Genomic DNA, 20,178 nt, shown 5'->3' on the forward strand with positions numbered 1-20,178 from the left:
CCGTGTTTTGATCATCAGAACGGACGGGCTCCGAGTACGCCACCAGGCTGCATGCGATCGGACTTGTCGGAGGTCCACGTTTTCAAATTCTTCAAAGGTGGAGGGAGGTGCGTACAACCGACTTCATAGTATGATGAACACTGAAACAGGGGTGTTTCGTAGGCGTCTTGATGTTTATCAGATGTCACGATGTACCAAGCGAGTGAGTATGCCGATCTTTGAACGGCTAACGCATCAGGAAATCTCAAATCGACTTGTGGCTCGAAAACCTCCTTTTTGGCTCATTCTTGCTGGTATTGGCTTGTACAAGCGAACAAGGGCACGATAAGAAGCTCCCAGCTCAGAAACGGTTCAAAACAAGAAGGTCCTGAGACTTTCTCGAGCTTACTGTCTTTTTTGGTGACGGCAAGCGGATCAAAGTGTCCTAAGCTTTGAGTTCTCCTGATGCGAGCCGCTGCAAAACGACACAAGCAGAGAAACTGGCCCGAAATGCGAGCGATAAATCCATGACAGATTATCATTTACCGAGAAGCAGATGAGGGGCCCGGGCAGGGTTGCAAGGTGTCACAGATTATGATGAAGTGACTTACACGCAAGCACCTTCCCGGAAGAGGAGAAATGTCGTCCAGAAAACAGAATCATTCCGCGTTGTGCATCTGCATCGGTCGCCATCAACGCTTGTCCGTTGACACCCTGAATTAAGGTGTAGTTTGATGTATTGTTCCATTTGCCTGCCTATATCTTTGCGACTCGTACCGTCGAACGCAACTTTCTGCCCTACGCCACCATGGCTCCTATCGGTCTCACCGCTGGCGTTATTGAAATCGGTATACTGATATCGACTTTCCTGTATGGCATTACAACTATGCAGGCATACATATATGCTCGCTCCTATGGAAGGGATCCATGGTGGCTGCAAACGCTGGTGCGTCCCAACGTATGGCACCAATATTCTTATCAACCAAAGACAATCATGCAGGTCGGATGTGTATGGTGAGTATCGGCGATTCATGCCTACCTGGCTAGTTTTCGGCATGCTGAAAATATATAGGCTGCTTGAGACTCTTCTCACCGTGCTTACCTGCATATATTTATATTCTCTGACTATAACCAACTTTGGCAAACTCGCGACCCTGCAAGACCTTCCTTGGAGTATGGATGTTTCCTTTGCGATCGGAGGACTGCTAAGTGCTATTGTACAGGTAAATACTACCTTTCCGCTGATGAGTCAGAGTTGTAGACTCATTTTAATCGACAAGTCGTTTTTCGCATGGAGAGTCTATATCATTTCTGGCCGCTTACTCACCAGCCTGGTTTCATGGTCTGCCAGTTTTTGCCGTGTGGTAATCACCGTCACTATCTGCGTCCTTGATGTGAAATCCAAGACCGTCGGACGCTACGAAAGCTTGTATCCATGGACGATCACTTTTTCTCTCGCACTTGCCATGTTCATCGACGTCCTCAACACCTGCGCTCTCTGCTTTTGGTTGTGGAAGAAGCAGGATCATCGTCATTCGTATGCCATTGCGTCATAATGGATGTGTGATGCTGCAACTGATGTGGCCGTTGATGATCATTCAGCTCAAGCGCAATGATTGACAAGATAATGACGTGGACTATCGGTAAGGCGAATGACAGAGCCTGATCAACGTAGCTGACCTTGGCGATTGCATAGAAACTGGACTTGTAACCAGGTTGGTACGGTGAACGTCATGCAGCACTGTTCTAACCTATGTCTCAGTATTTGCGAGATCTTAATGTTAACTCTGGTAGGATATATTCTTGCAAATGAGACTTCCTTCCTGTGTGACTAACCATTACTTGTAGAATCTCACACGACCGGAGTGGGGTGAGCCTCAAGTGGTCGGTGATCACAAATTGTTTGCTAATTACACCAACCTGTCAGATATATGGATTGGAATCTTAATGTTTTACGCGAAACGTGAGTCTTCCCACATGCTGTTGCAGCGATCGCTTCGTCTGACTCTCATTAGTGTACTCAAACTCGCTGCTGCTGTCGTAAGCGCTATTGTCATAATGTTTAGATGGTTTCTAATGCGACATGCATCATCAAGGTTGAACGCGCGATCAACATTGCAGGCTGCCACCCGTGGAGTCATGTCCTTCTCGGCAATGGGAACGATGAGGTTTGCTGGATCTCCAATTAACATAGCAGTCTCACACGTGCAGGTGAGAGCCTTCAGTTGGAAACTTCTGCGTGAACTTGTGAATGATTCGCGTGTTTCAGGATACAGATGACTCCGTGGAAATGAGATCGTTCGCTCAAGTGAAGTCGGACAATGCCGTCTCTGCCATATAGGAAGTCCATACCTTGATCATAATTGTAATCGGCGTGTATATATTTCCACATCTACAGCGGCGGGCGAACTTCTTCGACGACCATACATGACGCAATGACCACATTGGATCACGCAAGGAGGCCACGCTGACCGCCGTTTCGCCAGTGACTGTTGTATGCTATTTCCGTGGCTTCTGATGGCTCTTGCTGATGAGGACGACAACCCATCCCCTGTTATGGCAGTCACTATGGTACGGATGATCATCGCACAAAGGAAATACTGGAGAGATGCGCTATTGCTATACGCATGGCTGGATACTTCCAAGACTTACACTTATGCTGCCCGCCTTCTCGTTTGCGCATTTTTATGAAATATGAATCTCGGAACATTTAAGGCTCAGCTTAGCTCACAAAACCGAGTGAGCAGTAGAGCATACCCTAAACTCGTGAATGAGTGTTGTGTTGGTTGAGGAGTAGTTCAAAGGAGAAGGTACGGCAGGCGTATCAGCGCGAAACGCTCCGCTGCGGGAACGCGCCCGGCACACTGCCGCCCATTTCATTAGATCCGTTGCCATCAACATTCCGAGAGATTCACTCAACATTACATTGGCGACATGACTAGGAGCGTCCACAACCACGAAACCAACACTATTGTCAACTTCGTACATACACGATATGGTCTCCGCCGTCCAGCTCGATCAACCCAGAACCGCCGCCATTAACCTCGCTTCGGTCCACTATGACCGTACCGTTTATCGACAGCTTCACAACACCACTTGTGCCTTGCGGGGTGGAGATCGACAGCTCGAAGCCATCTGCACTGGAAGACCAATTCACTCCGAACCAACCAAGCGGCGTCTCGAACCCGCCCTCCGCAGACGGAAGACCAGAGATGTGAGGCGCGACGGACCATGTCTGTCCCTTCGGCGACGTAACAGTGAGGCCCAGGACGTAATATGTTAACGCTGATGTTGGCCCGGTGCTCCAGCCGTGCGAGTGGCTGACGTAGGACGCATCGTAGTTGTAGCCGTCGTAGGAGCGGTAGCTAAGGGACCGTTTGGTAAGGTGCAGCCAGAGAAGCTATCAACGCGACACTCACTATAGAGACCCATTCGAGGTGTAGCCCTCCAGCATTGTCGATTGGACGCTCAGTGGTGTATACAACATGTATCCCCATTCACGATGTAGCAGGTCCATAGCACGACTATCGTTCCCGGCGACGAAGTGTGCTTGCAGCTACATCATGTTCAAGATGCATATTTCAGACATGGAAGATGAAGTGCTCACTTCGAATCCACCGATGAAAGGTGCAATCGTATCTGGCAACTCAGGCGCCACGGACCCAAAGTCGCTCCAATACCGAGCAAGTCCTTCACTGATACGCGAAGCCTGTTCCGAACATTCAGTCAGGTTGAAAAGTATAGCGAGGGAGTTGGCGTCCTGCGGGAAGAGCGATGACGTAAGGTTGTCCTTGTACATGCCCTCGCTATCCGACCAAAAGGCGCCTTTGAAGGTCGTTTTCAAAGCAGAGGCGTTCGCCGACCAAGCTGCAGAGAGCTCGCTATCACCCAAGTAATTGGCCAATTCAGCACTATTCGTGAGGACCTGATCGAATGTGTATATCAGCACGTTTACAGCCGTACAGAGACTTACATACCTTGTAAAATATAGCATTCGCCTCAGAGTTGTATCCGCCCTGCCAAAGCCTGCCCCAGTCCCGCGTTCCGGTGACGTTAAGCAGGCCCGTGCTGTCAACCACCAAGCTCTCCAAATACGACACCGCCTTTGTGTAGTTCACCCAAATGCCCTCCAGCCATTCGATGTCCCCTGAGTACAGATGGTAATTGTACGTCCCGATCAGGGTCCAGCCGTGGTAAGTGTCGCTGCCCGTCTGGCTCAGAGGCGGGCCAGACTCGGGCAGCTCGCCGGTGTCCGGGTTGATCTGGGAGAACATAGTTGAGAGCGCGTTGCGGGTCGGGATGAGGTCGTTCGTCGATACGAATTGGGTCGGCACGGCGATACCCATGTCACCTAGGATCAATCATTAAGCGCAGATACCCTCGCATATGAGCAGTTCAGGAAAGCACCTGGCCAGACGGCACTATCTTCGCTGTCAGATCAATAGTATGAATCCCAGTGCTTCGATCCTTACCGATCACGCTTCGCGCCGTCAACGATGATCGGTCCCGCGATACCAAGTGTCGCGTTATTCAGCCAGCCTAACTCAGCCATCAGCTCAGCAATATCCGGTACAAGACAGTGTTCACGAACCAGGGGAAGAGACGAAAGGCACCATTCTGCCTGTGTTCAACGGGACAGTGTCTGTTTGTACCGTATATGCGCCAGAATACCATATCTAGCGGAGTTGTCAGCCGGGGTCATGCAATGCAAAGCACGTTGGTTCCGACCTTCGTCAAGAAGTCCTCATCAAAGTAGGTTGGGTCGGATGCATAGAAATAACCGCTGTAGTTTCTCATGTTCTCGTAATGAGGCATAAAGGAGATCGCACAAGAGACGTTTGCGATCGTGATATTGATAGTAGACGTAGATGCGACGGTCAAATAACGGAAGCCGCCTCTCAGTCGTTCGGGTGGCTGCGTCCACAGCCCAGTTTCAAGTGGCGGAGAGACGAGCAGGACGCCGTCGTAAGACATGTTAGCAGAAGGGTACGAAGAGTCGTCGGAGGTGTACGGGCTGATGAACATCGGAGATTCCGTGAAGGCCAAAGAGATAGACGAGTCAGAGTTGACTTCGTCGAGGTTCATCGAAATGAGTCCTCCAACCTAGCAAAAATTAGTTGTAAAGAGTATTGACAAGCAGCCGCAGGCGGGAGTGCTCTCACCTCGAGCCCGAAGTCGAGAGTTATGTACGAGCCATTACTGGACAGCGTTGCACTACCGTCCGAGACGAGGCCATCCGCGTTCACCACATCGCCACTGGAACTGTGTATGGCACGAGGGTAGACAGTCCTAGACTCCGGGGCGAGGTTGAACGCATCCCAAGGACCGCTCGGGGCTGCACTTACGGCGGAGGCCACGAGCAGCGACAGGAGCAACAGGGGCGAAGACATCGTGCACCAACGGTCTCATCGTCTCCCATCGTGCATCACGTATATGTGTGCGAAACAGAAACGTACGGGATGGTGGCAGCGAGGAAAAGGACATCACGAGACTGTCTCCGGGCGGCCCGCAGCCCACCGAAGAATGCTCAGCAGCGAAGCACTGTCAGGTCAGCAGTCTGGAATGCAGCATGGTACGGTGTTCTATGCAGACTACACCGGCTGCGATGATGCACAGATGTGTGAATAGGCTGAAAATTCATGCACGGCACTCACATCATACGGTCACCCTATGATTGGCATTGCATCCCAAGAACATCTTGCTGACAGGTGGACGATGAACGTATGTGATAGCAGTCAAACGCTGAGCACAGCAGTGGGCAAAAGAGCCATCGGGGCATGCTGCTAGCATGATGGACACTGTCCGGGCCAAATTGTTGTTGGTCAGTCACTCCAGTGTCTGCGATCCTGACTGCATCGAACGAGCCTGCGAGTGAAAGTACGCATAGTATGCTGTTCAAATTGTACTTTTATTCCTTAACTCGTTTTGGACCTAACGCGCGCACTTTGAACAGCATACGCATAGAACCATCAGGAGAGGATATCTACGTATAGTACCATTACGAAACACGAACTACGTTGTCTCGCCTAAACGCGGTCACGTGCCGGTGTGGCGACGCGACCTGACGCGACACGCTCTCAGCGCGCCCACTCCGCCGACGACACCGCCGACGATAGCACCAATGGGGCTACTCCGAGTCAGGGTTTCTCAGCCTTTGACTCGTTCACTACCGGCTGCAACGTTGTGCTGTTGTTACCTACACAAATACATTGTGTGAATGTTTCGATACATACACAATCGCTCCCATCAGTTCTGTATGCGGATAGTGTGGTTTCCGCCGTCTAGCTCAATCGAGAGAGAGCCATTGCCGTCAATTGCACTACCATCCACCGTGACCGTACCATTCATTGGCAGCTCCACAATACCACTCGTTCCCTTTGGAGTTGAAATCGAGATGTTGAAGGCGGCCGTGCTCGAGGACCACTGAACTCCGTACCACCCAAGCGCCGTCTCGAATCCGCCCTCTGCAGATGAGAGGTCAGAAGTGTGCGGGGCAACCGACCATGTCTGTCCATTTGGCGATGTCACCGTGAGACCAAGAACATAGTACGTCAGCGCCGACGTTGCCCCGGTGCTCCAGCCGTGGGAATGGCTGATGTATGATGCGTCGTAATCGTATCCGTCATACGAACGGTAGCTGTGCGGACACGGTGAGATCGAAAGCTACTCCATTGTCAACGACGAATCCGCTTACTAAAGAGACCCATTTGCGGTGTATCCTTCCAGCATCGTCGACTGAACGCTCAATGGCGTGTACAGCATATACCCCCATTCGCGATGAAGGAAATCCATAGCACGCCTATCTTGGCCGGCAACGAAATGTGCTTGGAGCTGTTTACACATTCAAAATCAGATCTCACACAGACAAAAAAAAGCAATTGCCAACCTCGAATCCTCCGATAAAAGGAGCAACGGTATCAGGGAGTTCGGGCGATACCGAGCCAATCTCGTTCCAATATCTCGTGAGGCCTTCACTAACAGCTGCAGCCTGTTCGATCGATTCTGTCAGGTTGAAGAGAACAGCAAGAGAATTTCCGTCCTGAGGAAAGAGGGACGAAGTCAAATTGTCCTTGTACATGCCCTCGCTGTCCACCCAGAAAGCGTTGTTGAATGTCGCTTTCAAGGCAGAAGCGTTCGTCAACCATGCCTCAGACAGATCGCTGTCACCTAGATAGCTGGATAGCTCAGCGCTGTTTGTCAGGACCTTAAAAATGACGAATAAGAGCGTGTCTGATGAATCCGTATTGCATCACGTACCTTGTAGTAGATCGCGTTGGCCTCGGAGTTATGCCCACCCTGCCAAAGCCGGCCCCAGTCGAGGGGCCAGCTTACATCCAACAATCCCGTATCATCGACCAGGCCTTCCAAATAATGCACCGCCTTCGTATAGTTAGTCCAGATCTCCTCCAACCATTCCGTGTCCCCAGAGTACAGATGGTAGTTGTAAGCTCCGATTAGGCTCCACGCATGGTACGTGTCGCTGTTCCCGAGGTCAAGCACAGGGCCTGAATATGGCAACTGGCCGGTCTCCGGGTTCTGTAAGGAGAACAAGGTCGAGAGTGCGTTGCTTGTCGAAATGAGGTCGTTCGTCGACACAAACTGCGTTGGCACGGCAATGCCCAGATCACCTTGTGTACAAGTCAGTTTCAGTGTGTGATCAAGATTCAAGTCTTTCACCTGGCCAAACGGTCCTGTCCTAAAGTCAGCTAGTGTTCAGACACATCTAGCAATAAGTAACTGCTTGCCGGTCACGTTTTGCGCCATCGACAACGATGGGCCCTGCAACTCCGATTGTTGCGTTGTTCAACCAACCTGGAGCTCTGCGTCAACATATGTTTGACTGACAGGTAATTGAATAACTGACCAGGAGAAGAGACGTAAGGCTCCCTTCCTGAATTCACAGCGATTGTATCCGTCTGTACCGTATATGCACCGGAATACCAGATCTAGTCGCAAGTCAGTCAATCTTGGAAGTATGCAAAAAGTAGCTAAGTAAAACCTTAGTCAAAAAGTCTTCATCGGAATAGGCAAGATCCGATGCATAGAAGTACCCGCTGTAGTTGCGCAGGTTCTCAAAATGAGGCATAAACGAGATGCCGCAAGAGACATTCGAAATCGTGACGTTGCTGCTCGAAGTAGACGTGACAGTCAGATAGCGGAATCCGCCTCTCAGACGTGCAGATGGCTGCGTCCAAAAGCCAGTCTCGAGTGGAGCAGATACAAGCAGGGCACCGTCATAAGACATGTTCGCAGAAGCAACAACAGAATCATCGGACTCGAGTGGGCGGATGAATAGTGGGGACTCCGTGAATGCCAGGGCAATAGATGAGCCAAAGGCGATATCGTCGAAAGTCATGGAGATCAGTCCCCCAACCTAATAATGTTAACGGCGCCGAGCATGATGTCAGACATGAATCGAGATACTCTCACCTCGAGACCAAAATCGAGGGTTACATACGCTCCAATCCCTGCGAAGGTGGCGCTGCCTTTTGCTACAAGGCCGTCAGCACCAACGACGTCACCGCCATACTCGTGTACGGCCTGAGGGTAGACGGCCCTGGACTCTGGAGCGAGGTTGAAAGCATCCCAAGGTCCACTTGGAGCGGCACCATGGACAGCGGCCACCAGAAGAGGCGCAAAAAGCAAGGACCAAAGCATCTTGCGTCGAAGCTCAGTCGCATCCGCCACGTCGTGCATGCATATATACAATTAGATAACACATGGAGAGGTAAGAGAAGGATGGTGCCATCAATGGAACAGACCCCGTTCGGCCCGTTTCCGACAGAACATGGTCAAGTTTATACAGTAGTCGAGGCCGGTGCGGTCAGCAGTTCGCCAAAGAATGATGGTAAGGGCTTCCGTAAAGATCACGCTACCATCGCACTGGTGCATCTTAGTACTGCGAATCAGAAGTTGTGGAACTTACATCGTATATGCATGGGTCAGAGGACCTATCCTATACTTTAAACATTTTGCCAGAATCTACACGCGGCATACGAGCCCGTTCGTGGCAGCGATCAACGCATACTCGAGAGAGCTAGATCGCTTACGACCGACTTGTTGACTAAACTCCGGATGAGATTCCACATGAAGCACTTCTCGCCGTTTCTCGGGCACCGTGACTTGGGATTTCGCTGCATCGAACTACTCCGAAATAGCGATATACTTGAGCATACCGAAAAGATCAGCTCTGGACAGTAATCGTATGATTGCCTCCGGTAACGGACAAAGGGCTGGAACCATCCTCCGCTACCATTGCCCCATCAACAATAATTGTCCCATTCATCGGAAGGCTCACAGCCCCACTGGTTCCTTCTGGCGTGGAGATTGAAACGTTGAAGGAGTCCGCGCTTGACGTCCAATCTACACCGAACCAGCCAAGCGGCGTAGAAAACCCACCCTGCGCTGCGGGAAGTCCCGACGTGTGAGGAGCGACAGACCACGTCTGTCCTTGCGGAGAGGTGACCGTCAGGCCCAGAACGTAGAACGTCAGCGCGGAGGTGGGCCCGGTGCTCCAGCCATGAGAGTGGCTCACGAACGACGCATCATAGTTATATCCGTCGTAAGACCGGTAGCTAAGCAGAACGTGAGGGCGAGAGTAGCCCGTCAATGAGCCACTCACTAGAGGGAGCCGTTTGATGTGTAACCTTCCAGGAACGTGGAACCAACGCTAATGGGAGTATAGAGCATGTATCCCCACTCGAGATGCAAGAGCTCCAGGGCACGAGCATCGTTTCCAGCAACGAAGTGTGCTTGCACCTGAAACAGTATACCCTCAACACGAGCCGAAGTCGTGATTAGACAAGCTCACCTCAAACCCACCAATGAAAGGTGCGATGTTATCCGGCAGCTCCGGGGATATCGCTCCAAACTCATTCCAGTTCTTCGTCAAACCGTCACTGATGGAAGAGGCTTGCTCTGCCGCTGTCGTGAGATTGTACAACACCGCAATGGCGTTTCCATCCTGCGGGAAGAGGGTGGAAGTTTCGTTGTCACGATACATACCCTCATTTTCTGACCAGAAAGCTTCATTGAACTTTGTCTTCAGGACAGTGGCATTGTGTATATATTCTGCTGCCAACGCTGAGTCGCTGAGGTAGCTGGCCAGTTCCGCGCTGTTGAGCAAAACCTGTGGAATGCATGTCAGTCTCGTCTGAGAGTCCAGTGACTATGTGCGGAGTGCATGCGCAACCTTGTAGAATATCGCGTTTGCTTCCGAATTATACCCTCCCTGCCACAGTCTACCCCAATCCCCTGTGCCGGTGACGTATAGCAGCCCAGTATCATCCACTTTGTTTGCCAAATACTGCATCGCCTTGGTATAATTGCTCCACATGCCCTGCAGCCATTCTGTATCTCCAGTGTACAGATAATAGTTGTATGTTCCGATTAATGTCCAGGCTTGATACGTATCGCTGCCTTGCTCGCTCAATGGGGGACCAGAATAGGGTAGTTCACCTGTCTCGGGATTTTGTTCGGAGAAAATGGACTCGATTGAGTTCCGTGCGGGAGTCAGATCATAAGTGGAGACAAATTCCGTTGGCACCGCTATGCCCATGTCGGCTATGATTTGTAGGCAATGAGCACCTAGTCAATCTCGCGAATGAATGATGATAGCACCTAACCAAATGGCACTGCAAATAAAATCAGTCACACTGCCTGACACTCGCGAGCTGACAGACTGACCGTCCGCGCTTTGCACCATCAATGATGAGCGGAGTTGCAATTCCAGCAGTTGCATTGTTATACCAGCCTGACATCCATCAGCATCTTCTGATGCCACTTCCAGAGTTATCCTACCAGGTGAGCCCAGAGGGGGATCAACCCTACCAGTATCTGCCGCAATTGTGGCCGTTTGCACGGTATATGCGCCAGAATACCATATCTTGCAGAGCATCAGAGATGTTAGTACCAGATACGAATACTCCAAGCGTGCAATGTGGAGCACCTTCGTAAGAAAGTCATGGTCGACGTACGACGGATCTGTCGCATAGAAATAGCCCGTGTAATTTCTTAGATCTTCCACGTGTGGCATGAACGTTATAGCGCATGATATGTTGGAAATCGTGACGGAGCTGTCGGAAGTATAGACAACGGTCAAGTAGCGAAAACCACCTCTCAAGTGCACGGAAGGCATCGTATAGAGTCCGACTTCAAGCGGAGCATGTACTTCCAGCACGCCGTCATAGGACATATTGGCAGACTGATCTGCAGAGTCGTCAGACGTGAGGGGGCTGATGTACAAAGGAGATTCCGTAAAGGATAGAGCGACGGCTGAGGTCGATGCAACTTCATCAAAGTTCATCGAGATGAGACCGCCGACCTTATATGACATTCAGCTTAATTTCGCGTATCATCTCTGCTACGCTCACCTCTTGACCGAAATCAAGGGTTACGTACGAACCACTTCCGGAGAAAGTGGCGGGGCCATTGGAGACCAAGCCTTCTGCATTTGAGATTGCGCCACTGACGTTGTGCACAAACCGAGGGTAGACTGTCTTCGACCTTGGTGACAGATTAAATGTATCCCAAGACCCAGAGGGAGCCACAGAAAATACGGCAGCAACTAGCCACTGTGCGAAGCAAAGTAGGGAAAGCATCGTTCTTGCAACCCAGGGTTGCATCTTATGATTCACTCTCTTAAATAGTCCAACCTCAGCATCAACGAGCAGTGGGAAAATACGGAGAAAACCTGAGGCGAGAGGACATCGTGCATCATGAGACCCATGACCACCAGCGGGCGGACCGTCGCAGCGGCGAGCTGACATGCAAGCAAAGGTGCAGAGAAAAAGAAACCACGGTGCCCTGACGATACCGAACTTTCAGACTGCAAAAGCACAACGATGTATGGGTGGAAGCGACGACTTACAGCAGGAGACGGCACGAGTTGCGAAATGTTTAGACTGCTCCTCTTGAGAAGGTCCATTAAAACGGAATACAGGCAGCAACATTCTCCTTCTCAGGAAGACAGACGAGTGGAGTCATGTATTCTCGCCTCTGGACACCTGTGGCGGAGATGGACGGATTTCTCGAAGAGGAGCATTGCATTGCCAAGTTGTGTGGGAGAGCCTCAGAGCTACTGGAACCACTGATAAGCGCCCATATGAGACGCGGTGCACGTGACACGGATTTGGCCACGATTCAGAAGCGGAAGCAGAAGTTCAAGTTGAGTTCAAGCCGGCTTGCAGCTTTGAGCTTGCCTTCATCATTTTCTTCCCCTACAGTTTTTCTCCCAACGACGAGCGTAAAATTGCGTTGCTCTTAGCGAAAGCAAGCGTTATCAGAAGCCGGCATAGGGGCGTTCACCTGCAGTTCTCCACGAACCGCGAAACGCGTTGCTAAGTTGGCGGCGGTGACCAGCCACTGCAACGCGTGTTATGGCGAACCAAGATCGACTATCTCCTCCTCCCAAGCGTATGAGATATGCAGGAGGGTATTATTCTACAGTGGAGAAGAGCTCCCCTACGCGGCCATTCTGGTTCGCCGACGGTGACATCGTCCTGGATGTAGAACGACACCTGTTCAAGATACACCGAAAGCGTCTACAATGTTCGGATATCTTCTCAGACATGCTGGCTGTCCCACAGCCAGATGTAGTTGACAAAGTGGATGACTGTCCTATTGTGAGTCTACCAGATGCCGCACAGGACTGGCTTGTTGCGTTGCAGTGGATGTACGAACCCGCGTGAGTGCTACGGTTGTTTTCGGAATGCGATGGTTTCATCTGTTCGACGTATGACATTTAGTGCTTTCAATAAAATGATACATCCCATTCCTTTCACTCTCATCCCCAGCGCACTTCGCATAGGGACAAAATATGAGATTGGCGCTCTCCGTAAGTGGGCTGTAAATCACTTGCGGGCGCGCTGGCCCTCTGACCTTGAACACATGGATACGAGCTCTCTGCCTTGCGCCGCCGGTGAGCCTCATATTGCTTCACCTTATAATGATTCTTACATGTCACGCTTGCATCATGCAGAGGCGATCGCTCTGGCACGCGAGTGCGACGTCCCCGAGATCCTCCCCGCCGCGTTCTACGCACTATCTCTACAACGATGGGGCTACAACGCGGAGGGCGGCCGCTCACACCTCATCCTGTCCCCTGCGGACATGCGGCGGCTCGTCATCGGGCGCGAGCATTTGCATCACTTCACCGCGCGGATCCTGCAGGACCCATTCATGACGCGGCCGGATGGGCCGTCATTCGACTCATGTGCGCAGTGCAGAGAGCCCCTGCAACGATATTGGCGTGCCAAGGTCGTTTCGGACCCGCACTCGCCTTTCGAATGCTGGCTGTTACGAGAATTGTATGTGATGGCGACGTGTGCGGACGAGCTGTTTGAGGCAACATTGTGTGTGACGTGCTTGTCGTGGCACAAGGACATGGCGTGGGCTAGATTCGACGGTCTCAAGTCGTCCATCCCTGATTTCTTCTGTTTGTGAATGACCTTGCGCATGCTTTTTGGACTACCTAGTGCTCATCTTGTGATACCATTGTAACTTTCACTGCGGATACTCAGCAATGTCCAGCCAGAGCTGGTTGAGTGCTTGATAGATCGTTTCTGTGTTTCTTATTCATTATGTGTACACATCGACGTCCGACCGCTGCGTTCAAAGGCCAAAGCATCGCCGGCAAGCCGTTGTCGGCGCAAGTAGAGCGGCTAGGTACATGAGCAGATACTGGAACAATAATACAGTAATGTGAAGCTAAACATCATGGTATAGTAGAGCATTTCGCGAGGAAAATAGCAGCGGGTAGGACCCCACTCTCGCACAAGTGCAAGGCTACTTCTTCTTCTTTGGCTTCTTTTTCTTGACGCCGCCGCCGCCGCCCGCTGCGCCCGTAGTATCAACTGCAGCTGCAGGAGCAGGAATACCTTTCGTCGAGGGCTCTGGTGCTTCAGCTTTCACGGGGCCAGCCGATGCCTGCTGCGGTCGTCGGTTCTGCATCCTCTGCATCAACGAGAGGTTCAACGCCTCGAACCGGTTCAGGTATAAAGAAGAATGCGTCTTGAACTTCAAGCACTGCTCATTCCACGCATTCAGCACTCGTAACCTCGCCGTCCGCATACTAATCACTCACGGTCGTGTTGTCCGTGATCTTCAGCACCAGCTTCCCCTCCGACGCCCTCCACTTCACACAATACCGAGTCTGCAGCGCGTCAGCGTCAACGCACACCATCGAGGCAGCGCAGCACGTACTGTGGTGGGAGCCTTGTCATAGAGGGCCTCCGCCGCCTCTTGGAACTGCTGCCAGGATTGAATGTACACCATGGCAGTGTCGAGGCCAACGATCGACTTGGGGGAGCGTTCATCAATCGGGCGCCTATTCGGCAAACGCCGGTCTCAATGTTGGGTGCGCCAATTCAGGCTGCTCCCAGCACATGTGCGTACCGTTTTCACGACTGCATCGAGGTGTACCGCATCGATACATATTGGACATGGGGAATGCGGCGGAGATTACGGAATGACTGATCTTCCGTAGTTATTCGGTAACCTTTCCCCACATCCTCAAGGACGACGATGAGATACTCTGAAATCAAGACTCGTCCTTTTATTTGCCATGTTCTGTATGTTCATGGCGCACGGATCGCATGTCCTCAAACACTATCGCAGAAACTGTCTCTCTCATTTGCTGGTTTGACTCACCCTCTTCTACAGTGCCGTCTCGTTTTCTCACCGTTGAAGCCAACTTGAATTGGTTTCTCAGGCAGTGACCGCTCAGTGAGCGAAGGTATACATCATTACCGACGTAATGCCATGTCAGTATTTTGTTGTGTTCCATTACCCAAGGAGTTCTCCTGTTCCGCTCTGTGAGTTTGTTACGCCGCTATCTTTGCTCCTGTTCTGCTGATATTTGTCGTCACCTATTCGAAGAATTTCGGTCGACGTTGCAAATTGGCATGCGCGTGTTGCCAGCCAGCGAAGATGGTACATAAGCACACTTGCGATTAGCGACGAGCGAGGACTCCATTCTCTGCGACCGGTCAGGGGCCGGTAAGTCCTGGAAACGCATAGTGGCGAGCAACAGCACACCTTGACTCTTCATCTAGTCAGAGCGCCGAAACAGTCAAAAATATGACGTGGTCTTCGTCGATATTCTGCGTATCATATGACGGGAGGATTTATCTATCATCCAGCATCGCTGCTGCGAATGCGATCATGATGCAGCCTATTTTGCATTGATCATTTGACATGCGAAGGCTCTGCTCGCAATCGCCGCTGCCAATAAGGCTGCATGACGGTCCCATTCTAGTTTTACTCCAGCACAGTTCTACGTGCACGTGGAATGCACGAATCGCTCCATCTCCTTCGCCTTAACTGAAAGGACTAATGATAATCATTTCCTCCGAGTCTGAAGCTCCGCCAGGGTAACAGGAATCAGCTGAGGCGGGAATTTTCTACTACATACAGATGATATCTTTGGCTGATCAAAAGAAAACTCGGCTGCAATTCTGTAACATGCTAATTTGGACCGTGAAGCGTGGCGCAAATAGGTGCTCGAAGCGAGCCCCTTGCCTACTTCGGCAAGTCTGCTTCCTTTTACGGTTCAATTAGCGGCCCGGGAGTGGCCACCACGCTCGTTCGTCATTGATGCATCTGCGCCATCCCTCGATCATGAATCACTAGTCACTACTGACTAGTCACTAGTCAGTACTCCTTGTGCTTCCTGACAATTATTGGAAAGTAGATAAACAGAAATTGATTTGAGCGGATTTTCCCAACTTGACCTTCTCCACCAGTCGCGTCTGCTGTAGTTTCACACGTACTGGCTCCGAGTGCCTCGTGCTGATGTCGATGAAGTTCCGTTGTCATTTGATTCATTTTTGCCCTTATCAATGACCGGAATTTACACTTTCTTGTGTCCCATGGATGTTTCAAATAGGAGATTTCTCTCTCGTCTGAGCTCACACTCTCGGATCTCGGCTAGTAGATAGTGCGCGTCCGCATGTCATTAGTTACGTGGTGCATACGTCAGTATCTTGCATGCTTCTGCTGCGAGGCCCGAGCCTCGGGAGAGCGCCTCGCAAGAGTTTGTTCGCGGGCTGTGGCTGAATGATCCCGGGTTCCGCCACATTTGCCGTTGGCCTTTATTCGGGTCGCGTCGGCGCCCATTTCGCGCCCACTTTTGGCTCACGCTCTCGTCGGTGGCTGAACTGCCCCCAGTCAGCGATTCTGCTTCAATTCTTTCCACGCTTGACGAAAACGGCTCGATTTATTCTGTTGTACTATTACTTCCATCTCGCCTTTGAAGATCATGTCGCTCGAGCATCAGGTTGCTCTGGCACGCACAACGAGGGGAGAGTCGTCTCATCTTAGTAAAGCTGCCCGTCAGGTAGTGCCTCCCTTCCTTCAGAAACTTTACGAGTGCGCAGATTTCGCCTTGACCGAGGTATTAGGTCTGACGTTCTCCGTATTTAGGATCGTCAACGATCCTAGGAATGATGAGCTTATCCGCTGGTCAGAAAATGGGGATTCGTTCTACGGTGCGTTCAACAGAGGCAGATCTCTTTTGTGGATGCCATAATCCAGTACTCAGTCCTCAACCACGAACGCTTTGCGCGCGAGGTTCTCGGACGCTGGTTTAAGCACCAAAAGTTCACCTCGTTTGTGCGACAACTTAACATGTACGGCTTCCACAAAATCCCCCATCTCCAACAAGGTGTCCTCAAGAGCGACACCGACACCGAGCCGTGGAACTTTGAGCACCCACATTTCCATCGCGGCCAGCCCGACCTCCTGTGCTTGATACAGCGCAAGAAGCAGCCTGCGAACAATGCAGACGAGGCCGACCTATCCGACGCCGCGAACCCATCAGCCTCTGTCAACGGAACCCCGGGGCAGGTCCTCGACATCAACACCATCGTCAATGGCATCGCCGCCATCAAACGCCACCAGCAAGCTATCTCTGCCGATCTCAACGCGCTGAAGAAGTCGAATGATTTGCTCTGGGAGGAGGCAACGTTGACCCGCCAGAGGCACGACAAACAGCAGGACACTATCAACCGCATCCTCAAATTTCTAGCGGGCGTGTTCGGCCATACCTCCGAGTCGATACACAAAACCGACGATGGTCGTTCTCCAGGCGTTGTTCCACGTGCTCGTCAGAGACTCATGATCGGTGATGGCAGGTTACCCAAGGGAAAGACTGTCGAAGTTGCTGACGTTGATGACGATGATGATGGGGACTTTATGAATCAGGCAGCGCCCCCGCAAGAGGGCACAAATAGTCCGCTTGCTGGTAAGTTACCGCCCGACATACTGCAACGCACAATATACGAACTCCACCGTCTCGCAGGTCAAATCTCTAGCGTCGGGTCTCCCGCTATGTCGGCTATGTCGCCTGCGCCCTCCACGGCGCCCTCCGAAACATTTTCGCCCGTCTCTGCCAACTCCGTGATCGACTCCACTCCGCCAGGGTATACGGCCCGTCCGACGCGGCCTGCTGAGGTACTGTCAAGAACAAGCGCAGGCACCGGCTCTAACCACGGTTCCACGACAGAAATGTCTCCGCGCACTACGCCTACCGTCAATCGCACCCCGCCTGTCAACAACATGCCTCGGAGTGATGCTGCGCTGTCGCCTTCCACGATGATGTCATTCGCACCCAGCACGCCCGGCCCGAACCACCTGGACGGCATGTGGCAGGCTGCGATTCAGCAGGTCCTGAACAACCCCGTGCAGATGCAGCGTCTCATGCAGGCGCTTGCCGCGACGCAGCAGAACGTGGGGCCTATGGCTGACAATCCTCCTGTCAACCACCAGGACACCATGGCCCAGTTGGCACCTTACACTACCAGCGCCAACACGTACAACGACTACAACCGCTATCGCCACGAACTGCCCGTCGCTGCCCCCATGTCACACGCTTCCTTGCCTGTGCTCAATCCATCGATGCCACACGGAGATGAGGCCGCGCCTTTGGAACCGCTGCTGGATAACGTCTCACGCTTGCAGAAGACTTACCGTGACACTGTAGAGATAGAGGCGGATATGGATATGTTGCAGAACAGCTTGCACACGTTGATCAATGACTTGGGCATGGATCCGCAAGCTCTCATGTCGCAAGCGCACGAGAATCGCGGGGGACTACCGATGGGTGGCTACGCCAATGGCCACGGGCAGCCACAGAATGGAGAGCACGCAAGTGGGCTGCCAAATGGAATGCGACCGAACGGGATGCACCAGGATGCGTCGCTTATGCCCAACCTGGACGGACATCGCGAGGATCCCTCGTCGGATCTATTCCTCGAGACCCTGCTGAATGGGATGTCCGGCTCGAACGGAAATCTCGACTTCTCGGACGTGACCGATCACTATGATCCGTCGACCCGCATCATCGACGGAACCACTGTGGGGGACGCGTCGACCGACCAGCTCACGTCATTCCTGGACGAGGTCTCCGATACCGCCACTCCCGTGGCACGCTCTACTAATATGACGCCCCTTCCGCAGAAACGCAAGTCGGATATGGCAGGCCTGCGGATACCTCCTTCAGCGCCGGAGGACCATTCTACTGCCGCGAGCCACAGGACGAAGCGCAAGCGATGAACGTGCGGTTTCCCTGCTGCGATGTCATATTATAGAATCTGTACTTGTATCAATACCTACTTAGTGTATCCTACGAGCACTGAGGAAGGATAGTAGATGGTGCTTGAGATACGGGCATATTATGTACTTCTCAATTCGTTTTTTCTTGATGCATGTGAGGGCATCTACGGGTAGCATAGGGCGAGATCTCATTGGGCTGGCATACGCAGTGCATGTCTTCGAGTATGGGTTCTTGTTGCAGGAGATACGGTGATTTGCGGGATGGTGCACCGATCGACGAGAAGATATCGATGCAATTATTATACCCAGGTTGCTTGCTGAATAGACCCTCGTAGACGGGCACAAGAGAGCGTGGTAAGGTGGCCAGGAGCTATATTGACCACCGGCAGGAGCGCACACGAGATATTGATCTGTAAGAATTCCATCTACGGTTTGGAATAGATGTGTAGAACCGTTCGAGTGATTCGCTGTGGCCTTGTATACCCTTGATGGCTATGTGAGTTGTCTCTTTAAAGCTCGTGACTGGATATATAACCTTGCAAAGCTTGAGGTGCGACCGAGCTGTGATACCAAATCGAGGACCAACGGTATGTCATGATGGGGAAACAGACCATCGATCATCCGCGTAGGTGACACGACTTAGCAACTTTGCCGTAAGCGATTTCATCAGCATTTTAACAATCTCGAGACAGATTAACGGCAAGGCTCACCCATGGAACTGGCAATGATACCTTCACGTGGGGCGGGATCAGCAATTTCACTAGCGCTAGATTCACTGAGACTAGCACTCGGTGCAACCACCTATAGACCTTACACGCACAAACAACGTGATGGCGTACGTTGTGTCATTCCTCAGTAGGTCTAGGTTTATGCAAGTGAAGGATGGTACAACACCACCATGTCCTTTCTCCGATCCCCAAGCTCCAGTGCACGTTCGGTGAGGTTTTGTGCTGATGTTCATCCCGATGGTTCAAAGTCCCCCCTTTGTCCCTTCCTTTGTCAGTGACAGACATCAGCCCATGTCTGTCCGGACGTACCGACTAGATATATACTGTACTCTCGCGTTTTCTAGAATATGTATTCTCTTGGTCGTCTTGTGGTTCTGATTTTCTCGCGCTGCTGTACTTTATGGTCTGGTCCGTTTCAATGTTTTCGGTCTTGGCCTCATTCTGCGTGATACTTGCTTGGTCTTAGTCTCAGATTGGTCTTATGTGTATCCGGTCTCTACAAGAATGTCACATTTTGCTTTCTTACACGCGCGAGATGCCGCCATGCTACATGATCGGAGAGCGACAACGCCCTGCACGGCTCCGAGTCCGTGCGGGCATCTCTCGCCCCCGCCTGCTATGGACCGCTACATACTGTTACAGACATGATACGGAGCTATGGAGTGCTACAGACAACCACAGAGAGCTACAGCAGAACTTCGCTTACTCGAAGCCCTATGGTGTTCTCGCGACCGGCAGCTGCGTTTCGTACAGGCTTTGCGTGCCGAATCTTCTTCGCTGGCGGATCAGAATCCTCTGTATGATCTTCAACGACTTCTGTTCGGCGTTGCCAAGCATCATCAAAGCTACTTCTGGGCATGCTTAGAGGGGGCAGCGAGTCCGGTGGGACAAGAGAGGCTGGGGAGGCCGGCGAGGCCGC

The 20,178-nt window shown here is 51.9% G+C and overlaps 7 protein-coding genes across 7 annotated transcripts; 3 read left to right on the forward strand and 4 right to left on the reverse strand.

Moving 5' to 3' along the window:
* Nucleotides 1–787: 787 nt before the first annotated feature.
* LAESUDRAFT_666231 (uncharacterized protein) lies at nucleotides 788–1,645 on the forward strand (the record flags this gene model as incomplete). The annotated part of the gene is made up of 4 exons (XM_040905239.1): nucleotides 788–929; nucleotides 1,027–1,202; nucleotides 1,260–1,516; nucleotides 1,582–1,645. The coding sequence occupies 4 exons, from the start codon at nucleotides 788–790 to the stop codon at nucleotides 1,643–1,645; spliced, it is 639 nt and encodes a 212-aa protein (XP_040758121.1).
* A 1,221-nt stretch (nucleotides 1,646–2,866) lies between these two features.
* On the reverse strand, nucleotides 2,867–5,446 carry LAESUDRAFT_732316 (glycoside hydrolase family 78 protein). The gene is made up of 9 exons (XM_040910221.1): nucleotides 5,142–5,446; nucleotides 4,708–5,082; nucleotides 4,571–4,655; nucleotides 4,452–4,518; nucleotides 4,387–4,400; nucleotides 3,957–4,330; nucleotides 3,587–3,904; nucleotides 3,399–3,535; nucleotides 2,867–3,344 (listed from the first exon to the last, which is right to left on the reverse strand). The coding sequence occupies exons 1-9, from the start codon at nucleotides 5,367–5,369 to the stop codon at nucleotides 2,954–2,956; spliced, it is 1,989 nt and encodes a 662-aa protein (XP_040758122.1). The 5' UTR covers nucleotides 5,370–5,446; the 3' UTR covers nucleotides 2,867–2,953.
* A 685-nt stretch (nucleotides 5,447–6,131) lies between these two features.
* On the reverse strand, nucleotides 6,132–8,868 carry LAESUDRAFT_732317 (glycoside hydrolase family 78 protein). The gene is made up of 9 exons (XM_040910222.1): nucleotides 8,410–8,868; nucleotides 7,979–8,353; nucleotides 7,844–7,925; nucleotides 7,725–7,791; nucleotides 7,657–7,670; nucleotides 7,237–7,607; nucleotides 6,866–7,183; nucleotides 6,674–6,810; nucleotides 6,132–6,616 (listed from the first exon to the last, which is right to left on the reverse strand). The coding sequence occupies exons 1-9, from the start codon at nucleotides 8,635–8,637 to the stop codon at nucleotides 6,226–6,228; spliced, it is 1,983 nt and encodes a 660-aa protein (XP_040758123.1). The 5' UTR covers nucleotides 8,638–8,868; the 3' UTR covers nucleotides 6,132–6,225.
* Nucleotides 8,869–9,163: 295 nt separating this feature from the next.
* On the reverse strand, nucleotides 9,164–11,579 carry LAESUDRAFT_764665 (glycoside hydrolase family 78 protein; the record flags this gene model as incomplete). The annotated part of the gene is made up of 9 exons (XM_040913482.1): nucleotides 9,164–9,554; nucleotides 9,602–9,738; nucleotides 9,791–10,108; nucleotides 10,172–10,542; nucleotides 10,600–10,613; nucleotides 10,666–10,732; nucleotides 10,780–10,864; nucleotides 10,928–11,302; nucleotides 11,352–11,579. 9 exons carry the CDS (start codon nucleotides 11,577–11,579, stop codon nucleotides 9,164–9,166), a joined length of 1,986 nt encoding a protein of 661 aa, XP_040758124.1.
* An 816-nt stretch (nucleotides 11,580–12,395) lies between these two features.
* On the forward strand, nucleotides 12,396–13,422 carry LAESUDRAFT_666254 (uncharacterized protein; the record flags this gene model as incomplete). The annotated part of the gene is made up of 3 exons (XM_040905244.1): nucleotides 12,396–12,664; nucleotides 12,726–12,898; nucleotides 12,959–13,422. The coding sequence occupies 3 exons, from the start codon at nucleotides 12,396–12,398 to the stop codon at nucleotides 13,420–13,422; spliced, it is 906 nt and encodes a 301-aa protein (XP_040758125.1).
* A 342-nt stretch (nucleotides 13,423–13,764) lies between these two features.
* Nucleotides 13,765–14,253, reverse strand: LAESUDRAFT_666311 (signal recognition particle, SRP9/SRP14 subunit; the record flags this gene model as incomplete). Its single annotated transcript, XM_040905248.1, has 3 exons — nucleotides 13,765–14,004; nucleotides 14,063–14,131; nucleotides 14,182–14,253. The coding sequence occupies 3 exons, from the start codon at nucleotides 14,251–14,253 to the stop codon at nucleotides 13,765–13,767; spliced, it is 381 nt and encodes a 126-aa protein (XP_040758126.1).
* A 1,984-nt stretch (nucleotides 14,254–16,237) lies between these two features.
* LAESUDRAFT_718183 (uncharacterized protein) lies at nucleotides 16,238–18,531 on the forward strand (the record flags this gene model as incomplete). Its single annotated transcript, XM_040907406.1, has 4 exons — nucleotides 16,238–16,379; nucleotides 16,402–16,466; nucleotides 16,513–17,221; nucleotides 17,279–18,531. The coding sequence occupies 4 exons, from the start codon at nucleotides 16,238–16,240 to the stop codon at nucleotides 18,529–18,531; spliced, it is 2,169 nt and encodes a 722-aa protein (XP_040758127.1).
* Between the last annotated feature and the right edge of the window lie 1,647 nt (nucleotides 18,532–20,178).

The sequence above is a fragment of the Laetiporus sulphureus genome (assembly GCF_001632365.1).
Source record: "Laetiporus sulphureus 93-53 unplaced genomic scaffold LAESUscaffold_83, whole genome shotgun sequence".
Taxonomy (NCBI): domain Eukaryota; kingdom Fungi; phylum Basidiomycota; class Agaricomycetes; order Polyporales; family Laetiporaceae; genus Laetiporus; species Laetiporus sulphureus.

Coding starts and splice junctions, on each gene's coding strand:
- LAESUDRAFT_732317 (XM_040910222.1), bottom strand. CDS start 8,637: ATGCTTTGGTCCTTGCTTTTTGCGCCTCTTCTGGTGGCCGCTGTCCAT. Junction 6,811..6,865: donor CTTTTATCGGAGGATTCGAG/GTTGGCAATTGC, acceptor ATGTGTAAACAG/CTCCAAGCACATTTCGTTGC. Junction 6,617..6,673: donor ACCGCAAATGGGTCTCTTTA/GTAAGCGGATTC, acceptor GTGTCCGCACAG/CTACCGTTCGTATGACGGAT.
- LAESUDRAFT_732316 (XM_040910221.1), bottom strand. CDS start 5,369: ATGTCTTCGCCCCTGTTGCTCCTGTCGCTGCTCGTGGCCTCCGCCGTA. Junction 5,083..5,141: donor CTCTCGACTTCGGGCTCGAG/GTGAGAGCACTC, acceptor AATTTTTGCTAG/GTTGGAGGACTCATTTCGAT. Junction 4,519..4,570: donor GCCTTTCGTCTCTTCCCCTG/GTTCGTGAACAC, acceptor TGGCTGAGTTAG/GCTGGCTGAATAACGCGACA.